Source organism: Vitis vinifera, chromosome 8 (assembly GCF_030704535.1).
Source record: "Vitis vinifera cultivar Pinot Noir 40024 chromosome 8, ASM3070453v1".
NCBI lineage: Eukaryota > Viridiplantae > Streptophyta > Magnoliopsida > Vitales > Vitaceae > Vitis > Vitis vinifera.
The window spans coordinates 23333657-23345790 of NC_081812.1; the positions used below are offsets into that span (position 1 = coordinate 23333657).

Genomic DNA, 12134 nt, shown 5'->3' on the forward strand with positions numbered 1-12134 from the left:
ACCATATTTTGAGATCTCACCTTTCATAGCTACATGTCACTAAGAACTAGAATTGATCCTTGAATTCTGTGGAAGTATGCTATCTGAATTACTATTCCACTCATATCATGACTTAATCGTTTGGTCATGCCATGGTTAATGCTTATTGCCTTTTATTCTCCTTTGGTTCAATTACACTTATCACAAAGTCAACTTGGCTCTAGGTATGGATCAGTTTATTGGAAAGGGTCGTTTCTTTCCAACCGTCCTCATGTTTTTGGAGTATGGATTAGCAATTGCATCATCAACATACTGTCTTACATTTTCTTTTTCGGACCACACAATGGCACAGGTAGTGCTACCCTTTTTCTCTCATTTTGTAGTTTTAACTTATGAGGCACCAAGCATAAACTTATTATAAATGCTAATGTTTCTACTGTACTTGCAGAATGTGGTTCTCTTACTCCACTTTTTCACTGGACTTGTTCTTATGGTCATCTCATTCATTATGGGGCTCATACAGACAACTGAAAGTACAAATTCTGTTCTCAAGGTTGGAATACTTTACATTCTGTCCTTAAAAAAAATGAAAATAATTTCTACATTGTAAATGTGTGTCATTTCAGTTTCCATTTAAAAGAAAATATCTCACTTCAATGGCTAGATAATATCAATCATGATGAACTTGAGCTCATACTACCCTTCAAGTTTTTACCATTATTAACTTGATTTCTATCAAAAATTGAAAAAAAAAAAAATCAACTAAATTTCTGAGTACTCTTTGAAAAAGCACCAAAATTACATATGGTTTGAAGTTTATATGGTGCTCCAATAACTTCTCATCTTAAAAAGCTCTTTATAGTCATCTGCTCTCAAAAGCCATCCATATGTATTTAACTAGTCTACTATTCCAACTGTCTTCCGATGTTTTCCATTTTCTCCTTGTTCCTTAACTCAAATCAACAGTATGCAATTGCAAAATGGTTTTTGACTTTTGTCCCTAACGTCTCTCTTCCATCTTCACCAATCCACATAAGTTTCTCTTTTCTCTACATCTGCAAACCACCTTCTCCTGATTCAACCTCTCTTTCCTGTTTGCATCAGTCCTTTAAATTTCCCCTGAACTTGAATTTTCATTATTCCATGTGCAGGAAACCATTCTTATTCCATGTTCAAGAAAACCTCCTTATTCCTTTTCTTCAAGTAGTTTCATCTGGAAATTATTAAATTTTCCACCATCCACCATCTCTCTAGAACCTTTCTCCTTCAACGGTGTGTTTTTTTTCCTTCTCAAAATTTTAAATCTGAAGGACTTCCTCCCCTCAACTCTCCTCTATCATCAAGAATTGTGGAATTGATCTGAAACTGGTCTAGCAAGATGGGTCTGGACTACATCGGAAAAATGCTCTTCCCATTATGGAGAAATGAATAAAATAAAAAGATTTTTAACATGGATAGAACCTACTTATTCCAAGTAAAGAACCCTCCTTTCCAGGGAAATATCCATTACTCTTTTGGAATCAACAAACTCAGTGGTCGTCGTTATACATCGTCCTAAACTTTCATTTGGGAACCCCACCGCATTGAAATCACCCTTTTCCCAATGAACATTATGCTGATGATTCTATGACCACATTGAACCGTTTCCATCTTGGAACTTTAACTTCAACTTGTCTATTGTCAGATTGAGCATTTCTCATGGTTGTGTCCTGGTGACTAGCAATATGGTTTCCACCTCCACCCATATTAATCCAGAAATCGAGTTCCCCTTAGAGTTAGCCTTATGAATGGTTAGCGGTGCAGTAAATAAATACTAATGACTTGCTACAAATCAGGAGACTTTGTAAAAGTCATTGACCCTAACAGTATCCTTGGGTTTTTTTAAAAGACATTTTCAAACACAATATTGATAACATTTTCAGGCTCTTTTAGAGAGAGCCTAGGAGGTCAGGGTTGTGTTATTATTCCTTGGGTTGCATAGATCAAGTGGAATGCTAGGATTATTGAGGTCCAATGGAGGACTATAGATGTTTTATGGGATTCTGTATGCTGCCTTACTTTGCTATGGGAATTGGTTGGTAAATAGTTTCTAGGTATTGCCATTAGTGTAGCATGATCACAATGGTTTACAGAGGAATGGTACTGGAGTGGACCCCTGCCTTTAGTACATATTAAAGTTAACTTTACTGACTATTCTTTGGGTAAACAGAATTGGACAAGTGGTAGGAGGTAGGTTGGTTAGAGCATTTCCCAGGCCAACTGGCTTTGGATTGACCATTGAAGCAGAGATCCTTGCTTTCTCAGAATGCCATTTGGGATTTTATTGAATCTTTTAGCGTTTATTCTCTTTGTGAGATCATCAGGTTTGTGTTAGGTTTCAGTGTGAGGGTGTTTCTCAGCCTCCATGGGGTGTGTAGCTTTTATTATCATTACTTATAGTCAATTCTTTTCTATTGATACAGATTTTCTTGTTTCCTCAAAAAATGCACCAAACATGCTTTCTTTAGTTTAGGTTTTCTTTTCGGGAATACAATTGAATGATAATGAACTTTCTAAGAATGAAAATTTCTTGAGTTAGCTTTAAAATTGGCTTTTATCTGCTTGATTCTTTTGGACTGGTATGTGCACTTCTGATGCCTTATTTTCTCCTTCTGATAATTTTGCTCTTGCTGAAGTATGTGCACTATTCAGTCAATTGTGCTTATATTTTCTTTACATTAATTAGAGCAATGAACTTGTTACTAGGTATAAGTCAGCTAATTTGTCTCGTCATACATTTCTTGTTGCTTATACAAGAATTTATATGTTGACAACAAACTCATTTTCTGACATTCGTAATACATCTTTCAGAACTTCTTCAGACTATCACCAGGGTTTTGCTTTGCTGATGGTCTTGCTTCACTGGCTCTTCTGCGGCAAGGGATGAAAGGTGGATCTAGTGATGGTGTCCTGGACTGGAATGTTACTGGTGCCTCTATTTGTTATTTGGGTGTTGAGGTTTTTTCTGATCCCAGACCTCCTCTATGTAACTTGTCTGCTTTCATCTTCTTGGTGCTTTAAATTATATGTCAAAACAAGTAATGATGTTAATATTACCAAAACGAATTTGAATATATGATTTGCTGCTTTGCTGCATTGGGAGAATTTTAGGACTCTCTATAGTTCATACTGATGAACTGCATCCAACTACTTCTCAAAGTAGTTGTTTGTTTAATTGATTTCTCCACCAACCAGTTTCCTTTATTACAATTGTGCCTGTAAATAGCTGATTCTCTATCTTCTTCATAGAAACTGAAAATTGTATAATCACATTTAAATATCTGCATTGACTGCATAGCCACTCTGTTGGACTGAAAAGGTGCATATGCTGCATTGACTGCTTAGTCATTTGCCATGGACATTTTTTTTTAAAAAAAAAAAGAAGAAAAAAGAAAAAATTAGGAACAACCAATTGTCCATCAAAAGATTGCATGGACTGTAACACATCGAAAAATACATAAAGCTTCACCATCCCAAGATGCCTCAAAATTTATGTTGACAAACATGAATATTTCCTAGATGTATCATCCAGTTTTAAGCAATTTATGTTTTGTTTTCATCATCTTTGTGATGGCAAAGATGCTCAAAATTCATGTTGACAAACATGAATATTTCCTTAATGAATCCAGTTTTAAGCAATTTATGCTTCGTTTTCATCATCTTAGTGATAGAATAGTCATTTTGCTAATGTATTTGATCCATTTTCTTGGATCATTTAGAAAAGAGTGGATATTCAACTACAATAAGCAGTATCTTTTAGAATTGGAACAATAGAACTCTATTTTCTTTATCAGGCTTGACCATGCCCATGTTTGTCCCCTTATGGTGCAGCAGTTCATGAAACAATAGGATTCTTATATGCTTATTTGCTTGATTACATAAGACAAGCTTCTTAATCCTTTTCTAACAGATTCTGATTGCATTAGATTGGTGTGCTGTAAATTTAAAGATGCAACATCATCACACTGCAGACATTTGATATTATAAAGCTGTATCACTGGATACTCTAAACCAATTTTTGATATTATGTTGTTGATCATTCTTTGGGTGTCTTCGAATTTGAATTAATTTAATGAAGTAGAGAATGACCATGTCTGATCTGGTTGAATTTCTTATCTACAACAGAGCATAGGTTTCTTTCTCTTGACGCTTGGGCTTGAATTGCTGCCTCCTCGCAAATTCTCTCTATTCACAATCTTGGAGCCTTGGAGGGCTATTAAAAATAGCTGGCATGGAACTTCTAGTTATTTAGAACCCCTTCTAGAATCAACATCAGAAACTGCTTCTATTGACCTTGATGAAGACATAGATGTACAAACAGAAAGAAATAGAGTACTTTCTGGTTCTGCTGATAATGCAATTATCTACTTGCGGAATCTTCGAAAGGTACTTGTACAATTGGTTTGCATAAATCTAACTTGTCAAATTTAGTTCTTAGTGCCTATTGTACAACAATCTGTCATCATGTCATATCAATAACTGTCACCAATTTCAGGTGTATCCTGGAGGAAAGCATCTTAGTCCAAAAATTGCAGTTCATTCATTGACTTTCTCAGTTCATGAAGGAGAGTGCTTTGGGTTTCTAGGAACAAATGGAGCAGGGAAGACTACAACGCTGTCAATGCTAACTGGTATATAACAATATCAAGATCTTAATATTGCATGTCTAAAAATTTTAGATGCATAATTTTTTTTTTTATATAGCATAGTCAATTAATCATTTGAAAGCACATAATTGTGCCAGTGAAAAGTCACTTCTCTTTTCCTGTGGAGCCAATTTATTTATGTTAACCCCAAAATGTTGGATCTTCAAAATATCCTAACCAGCAAAGTAGAAGTTGAACAATTTTAACAGCATAGCCATTATCCATGTAATGCCATAATCTGAATATTTATTAGCTTAGTACTTCTGCATCTCCTATCAAACTTCCATTTTACTAAGTTATTAAATGGGATTCAAGAAAGTTGATTATTTTCTTCTACTTTGGATTTTAAATTTTTGTGCAGGGGAAGAATGTCCAACTGATGGAACTGCATTTATCTTTGGCAAAGATGTATGTTCAAATCCCAAGGCTGCCCGTCGGCATGTAAGTCCTGATCTTGGTTATATTCTTGTTATGGTCGAATGTAGATGGTTTGTTGAAGATATACTAATAATAGCTGGGTAACTGCTTTATTGTTTCTTTTACATGCAGATTGGGTACTGCCCACAATTTGATGCTCTGCTAGAATATCTCACCGTGCAAGAGCATCTTGAGCTTTATGCAAGAATAAAAGGAGTTCCAGGTTACAGGATGCAGGATGTATGTACACATGAAATTTATCTACTAATGCTTATATGTCCATTCCAACAGACTCAAAGTGTCTTGAGATTTAGGTTCTTAGTCAGGAGAGCCCCTTTTCTAATTATGTGGGTGTGGATTTTAATTATTAACTATATAAGTAATTGCATTTAAATTGCTTCCTTTCCTTGGAAGGAAGATCTCCAACAAGTGGATGACAGGGCTTTTAATTTGAACTACATAAGTAATTGCATTTAGAAATTGTAGTAAGAATTAAATGACGGATCTCTAATGCTTGAACCATACTGGACAGGTTGTTATGGAAAAGTTAGTGGAATTTGATTTGCTGAGGCATGCTAATAAACCATCATTTTCCCTTAGCGGTGGAAACAAGCGCAAATTGTCTGTTGCAATTGCGATGGTTGGAGACCCTCCTATAGTCATCCTAGATGAGCCTTCCACAGGTATTTACACTGATCATTTTTCTTTTACATACTAAAGCTTCTTACTTTAGTCCACAACTTGTGAGAATGCAATGCACATGATCAAGCTAATAGAAGTATGTTTTGTGCACTATGATTTCCAGCATCCTGAATCATGCAATAGAATGTCTACCCAAACAAATACCAGATATAGAAAGAAGTATCACTGGGAACTCCTTAACATATGTCCCATTGTTTCAAAAGATAATTAACTTTTGTCGAGACTGTGACCTAGGCCAGGACTTTGAGCTGATATCCTTGTTGGGTGGAGAGAAGTTGATCCAGGTCAGCTCTGCTTCTGTTGGTCTAGACTGACCCAGGCCTGGACTGCGAGCTGCTATCCTTGTTAAACTGTACCTGTTTCAAATCCAAACATGCAGCAAGTTTTTTGCTCATTTTTGCTAACTTTTGGTTCCATCATAAGTACCAATATAATGGCTGACATTGCAACTGGACATTGTTATTATCTCTCTTTGCTGCTACCAATATCTCCATCGTTTTTACCACCCTCAGCACAATTTCAACCACCTTATCGCTGTTGGGGGCTTTAAAGTTGTGGAGAGTTTCCATTAAAAGCATGGGCCCTTTTTGTACTGGATCTAGCATTTATATCTTGTACTTGAATCAATTTCTTTTAGTAAACATATCATGTTGCATAAATTGAAAATGCCTCCCCTCTTACTCCAGCCCTTTTCCTTTCTGAAAAAACTAGTGTGTTATCCTTTTGAGCATCTTTTGTCTGCTACCTATATTTGCACCTTCTGTTTGTCAGTTGTTACTAATCATAATACATTTTAGGTATGGATCCTATTGCTAAACGATTTATGTGGGAGGTCATATCACGTCTCTCAACCAGACGAGGAAAAACAGCAGTAATTCTAACGACCCACAGCATGGCTGAAGCTCAAGCACTATGCACCCGCATTGGAATAATGGTAACTATTCAAAGCAGTAGCTTTGATGCTCACAAGCTTGATTATCAGTTGCAAATGCTAATGGAACTATTGTTTTCCCCCTTTCTGTATATATGAAGGTTGGAGGTCGGCTAAGGTGCATTGGAAGTTCCCAACATTTGAAAACGCGATTTGGAAACCATCTTGAGCTAGAGGTATTTCATGAATCTTATCAATATAATGTTATATATATTTCATGCATCTTCAAATATTTGACTCCGTTCACTGTCCTTAGGTGAAACCTACTGAAGTTAGCCATGTAGACTTGGAAAACCTGTGTCGATTTATTCAAGAAAGGCTCTTTCACATTCCTCATCCGAGGAGCATACTCTCTGACCTTGAAGTTTGCATTGGGGCTGTTGACTCCATAACATCAGAAAATGCATCAGTGGCAGAGATCAGCTTGTCACCTGAAATGATAGTCATGATTGGACGCTGGCTAGGCAATGAAGAAAGAATAAGTACACTTGTATCTTCAACGCCTGTTTCTGATGGGGTTTTTGGTGAACAATTATCAGAGCAGTTGTTTAGAGATGGTATGTTGTTCCTTGCACATTTTCCATGTGTTCTGGTGTCTATGCGGGTATACAGTCTCTGGGATACTGCCTTGATATCTCAATTTTAGCAAATGGACATTCCTAATAAATCTTTTATTTTCTTATTGCAATAATTTTTTTATCAGGGCCCTTGACAGTTTTATAAGATGATACCAATCATATCATTCTTTATTCTGACCTTAACACCAATACATTGGGCATAATTTTGGTGTCTTTGTAGATATATTTTTTCTTTATTTCTATTTCAATTTTCTCAAAACATTATTGATTCACTGTCGGAGTTTGTGTAGGTGGTATCTCATTGCCCATATTTTCCGAATGGTGGCTAGCTAAAGAAAAATTCTCAGCAATTGATTCGTTTATCCTATCTTCATTTCCTGGTGCAACATTTCATGGGTGCAATGGGTTGAGTGTTAAATATCAGGTAAATATCAGGTTGAGTGTTAAATCTTTCTGCATTTCCATACTTTTCATATGTTTTATATGATCTCTGATCTGAAATAATTCTACCATGAAATCAAAGTTATTTCCAAGAAGATGGGGAATAGTTTGAAAACGTGGAGAACACTTTAGGATTCTAAGTAGAATTTTGTTTTTGGAGACTGAAAACTAATTTAAAGAATTGTTCTAAAGGATTCTAAGTAGGATTCAGTTTATTTGCCTTCGTTTTCTCTGCTATCGGGAACTAGCATCTGCCAATTCCTTACATCGAGTAAGTCATCAATCCAAACCTTCAATCCAGATAGTAACCGATTAAAAAAATTGCTGCAGTTGCCATATGGGTACATCTCGCTTGCTGATGTTTTCGGGCACCTAGAACGAAACAGGTGAAATACATTATATTACTCAATCTTAATCTCGTCTCTCTCATCGTGTTGACCCGCAACTTGAATTCTTATTTATTTATTTTCTGTCTTTCAATCCAGATATCAATTGGGTATAGCCGAATACAGTCTCAGCCAATCTACACTGGAATCCATTTTTAATCATTTTGCAGCAAACTCATGAGGTATAATAACTTCTATAGCACACATAAATTTTGTTCATTATATGTCGAGGGAGCAATACTTCTCCCATCAGTTCTATACAAGATACTGAGTCTACATGGAAAGACTACAAAATCAATTGTAGATTACAGAAAACCAGTACATTGTATATGATTATTTATATACCTGTATATAAAGCTTTAGCATACTCACAATGTAATTTGTTACCTTGCTTTAAAAAATCAAAATCAAAATCAAAATGACAAAAAGGATGGGTTTTGACCCTACAAGCATCTTTATGATCGTCTGATTATTTGATTTCTATTCTTCTTTTTGGGTGTCAACAAAAATATAGTGGAATCACCGAAAGCAACTAGTTCATTATTGCTTTCTCAGACGATTGCACGCAATTTATTTTATAATTATCCATTTATTTAAGCACAAATGAATTTTGCTCTTTTTGGAGACAAAATGAGAAAAGGAAAAAGAAAATGGAAATGAAAAAAAAAAAATAGAAGCTTAGTATTTTTATTAATTGTCGAAAACTTTTTTTTTTTTAAAAAAAAAAGGTTAAGATTTTTCATCTTTTTTCTTAATAAGTTTTGCTCTACTTTTTAAAATTCAGACGGAGTGGGAAGAAGAAGATGGAGAAAAGGGAAAACTCAAACGTGGCAGACTACAGTTGATGGGGGTTGATGATGAATTTGCCAAATATTTGAACCTTGAAGAGGGCCAATTGCCTTCTACACACATCCAAAATGGAGATTAGGGTACTTAATTATAAATTACGATTAAACATCAAAGATGAAAAAGAAATTGATTTGTATACATCACAAAAGGCACACAACAATCATCAATGAGAAAATAGGGCGACACTCCCACCAAAACCAAAGCGCATGATCGTATCCAGTGGGTGCAGGGAACAACTATGTTGACTTTTGTTTTTTTATTTTTTTATTTTTTTTATTTTTTTATTTCCAAATGTGTGAATTGATGGGTGGTTTTGATAGCATAAAAAAGACAAATAATTTGTTTTCTTCTTCCTCCTTGTATAAAGTCGATGATTTCTTCTACAGATGTTGTTGAAGTTGACATACCTCAATTTTCTTCTTTAATATCTCTTTTATTTTTTGTTTTTTGGGTCATTGTTTTCAAACTTAGTGTACGTGCATGGTGGACAGTGGGCTACAATGGTGTAGTAAGTCATTCCACTTCACGTTAGACCAAACTAAAGATGCGTTTCATTTTTTCTTTGACTTTGACCATACTTTAAGGCACTTAATTTCGGCAGACTAAAAAAAGCATGCTTTAATGTCTTCTTAGCGGGTGAAGAAAACAATCCATTTAAGATATTTAGAAAATGAGGGGAGGTGCATGTAAATTATCTTAAAGCACATGTTTAAAGAAGAAAAAAAAAACACGAATTTTTTTTTAAAAAAATTCTAAGTAATAGTTAAAAATATAGAAAATGTTTTGAGAATTTTTGTATTATGCTTAAACAATATCATAAAAGATTAAATTGAAAAGAGTGCTTGTCATGTTTCAAATCTTGAATAGTGTTTTCAAAATTTGATCTTCGAGAACTATCTTCGGGGAGTTTTTAACGTGCAAGGTGATCTTTGGACATAACGGTGAGGAGGGGGAAATAAAGCAAAAGAGAAAAGGTGTAAAAATTATGAATGATTTGGGTTAGTGGGAAAACTTTTCCAGTCAACAGAGGACTAATTGTTCTTATCTTGTCCTGGACCGCTATTATTTTCTCATCACAGACGCCATTATTGATTTTGGACTGGGATTTTTCTTGGTCACGAGTGGGAAAATTTTCATACATTCATCTTAACTGGAGTAATTTCACATGACAAACCAAGTGAAATGAGGTAGGAAGTACAAAACCATACTGTGATGGGTGTTGAGAAGTCATTCTAGATGAAGTTACAAGCTGATGGAAGGCATCTTTCCACGAAAATGACTTCCAACCAGTTTGACTCTTCTCCCTCTACGCTGGCATTTATGAGACTTGGTATTCATGGTTCCAACCTCCAACCATTTGTGAGCGTCATATGCTGCGGTAGAAATATTTGTGTAGGGTTCACAAAGGGGGAAACATGTTCAAGGCAGTTTTTAGAATGGGAATGAGAATACAGAAAAATTGGGAAGAGAGTGTAGTGACCCATTTCTCACGTGTAGATATTATATATTCTAGACCCAAAGCAACCCGTAATTTTAAAAGTTGTTTATAAAATGAAGGAACCTATAGATATATAATTTTACGATCTTTTCCCTTATTTGATATAAAATATTAAGGTTAAGAAAAACCTATATATTTAAGTATCAAAAACTTTTTCTCCTATTCAATATGAAATATTACACTCATCTTTATAGAAATACAACGTCTTCTTATATCACAAAGAATTATGAGATAATGTCAAATACGCAGCTCTCACTATATAGATGTTTGAGTTCAAAGGACCTTCACAGTTTAAAAACGAGTTTATAAAATTATGAGAAGTTTATACATGTAAAATATTAAAAACTTTTTCTCTTATTTTATGTGAGATATTACACCGGCGAGATTGAATTATTATAAAAGTTAGTAATAAAAAAATGTTAAGAAGCAATGTATAAGGTAGATATTGAAGACGGCAATTGACTTCAATCCCATCCTATTCAACCTTAGTTGTTTAAACCTATTCCCATCTTTTTTTCCCAAGAAAAAAAAATCAAGATATCAATGAAATGGGGATAGACAAATATGATAATTTTTCTTGCTAGTTTCACTTCCGCTTGAGCCTATTTAAAACCCTATTTTATAAATTTTTCAATTTTAAACTGTAATTGTATTAAAAGTAAATATATTTATAAATAAATAAAAATATAATTTTTATAAATTATCTTCATAATAATAATTTTTTATTTTACATGTGTAAAAAAATGAAAAAATAAATTAAAATAATTTTTATTTAATTCAATTAATGTGGCGGTACAAACTCACCTTGAACACAAAGCCTTTAAAATAAAGAAATAAAAAAATTTCATACTTATTCATAATTTGTTTTCTAATTATTTACACCTAAAATAAAAAGAGATCGATCAGTAAAAAAAAGAGAAGAAAAATATCATTTTTCATCATATACATTTCTTGTTTTCTTATTTTAAAAATAGAAAATAATGATATATCTCTTAAATAAAATATGAAATTTTTAGATACTCATCATAAAAATTAAAATATTAATAAAAATGTTTGCTTTCCCAAATTTTAAAAATTTTGAAAAAGTTATTATCATATTTTATTTTTTACTACTACCAACACCCTAATTAACTGTACATAAACTGATATGACTTTTGAAATATCAATAGAATAGAGGAGAGAAAGAGAGTAGACACATCATCTTCCTCTTCAATCCTAGTCTTCTAGTATTCTCTGTCACTTCTCTCTTGTGAAAAATGATTTGCACATGGACAACCCTTTTTGGGATTTTACCTTTCTAACAAATATTCTATGATACCACAAAGGCAAAGGTATCTCATGGATAGTAGCTATTTGAAGTGACCATTGATATATACAAGTAAGAAAAAATTAATTTCTAAAATTATAGAAACAAACAAGCTTATGCCCATTTTTATCAACTTTCAGAAGTGAGCATAAACAATGTACAAACAACTTTCTCTTTCCAGGTTTTTCTCCCATTTCCTTTGAAAAATTATTTGCATATATATGGGCAACCCTATACGATAATTTCCCAAAGAAGCAAAAGCATTTCAAAGATAATAGCTATTTTTAAGTGAGTTTGATATATACAAGCATGCACTCTTATATCTTCAAAATGCAAAAAGAACAAGAAAATCTAAAATTATC

At 33.8% G+C, this 12134-nt stretch overlaps 1 protein-coding gene across 3 annotated transcripts in view; it reads left to right on the plus strand.

The window, feature by feature from the left end:
• LOC100265905 (ABC transporter A family member 1) overlaps window positions 1-9409 on the plus strand; it is a 29874-nt gene extending 20465 nt beyond the window's left edge. For 2 of the 3 annotated variants that reach the window (XM_002284168.4, XM_010655465.3), the window contains 14 exons: window positions 204-331; window positions 428-532; window positions 2830-2976; window positions 4144-4404; window positions 4514-4649; window positions 5026-5105; window positions 5214-5321; window positions 5614-5764; window positions 6581-6717; window positions 6816-6890; window positions 6971-7271; window positions 7583-7716; window positions 8064-8119; window positions 8219-8571. In XM_002284168.4, the coding sequence (XP_002284204.1) occupies window positions 204-331; window positions 428-532; window positions 2830-2976; window positions 4144-4404; window positions 4514-4649; window positions 5026-5105; window positions 5214-5321; window positions 5614-5764; window positions 6581-6717; window positions 6816-6890; window positions 6971-7271; window positions 7583-7716; window positions 8064-8119; window positions 8219-8300 (1901 nt within the window). In that variant the 3' untranslated portion in view covers window positions 8301-8571. Of the gene's footprint in view, window positions 1-203; window positions 332-427; window positions 533-2829; window positions 2977-4143; window positions 4405-4513; window positions 4650-5025; window positions 5106-5213; window positions 5322-5613; window positions 5765-6580; window positions 6718-6815; window positions 6891-6970; window positions 7272-7582; window positions 7717-8063; window positions 8120-8218; window positions 8572-8903 lie in introns of those variants that run through there. The other variant, XM_059739329.1, reaches the window with a different exon arrangement.
• The last annotated feature ends 2725 nt before the right edge of the window (window positions 9410-12134 follow it).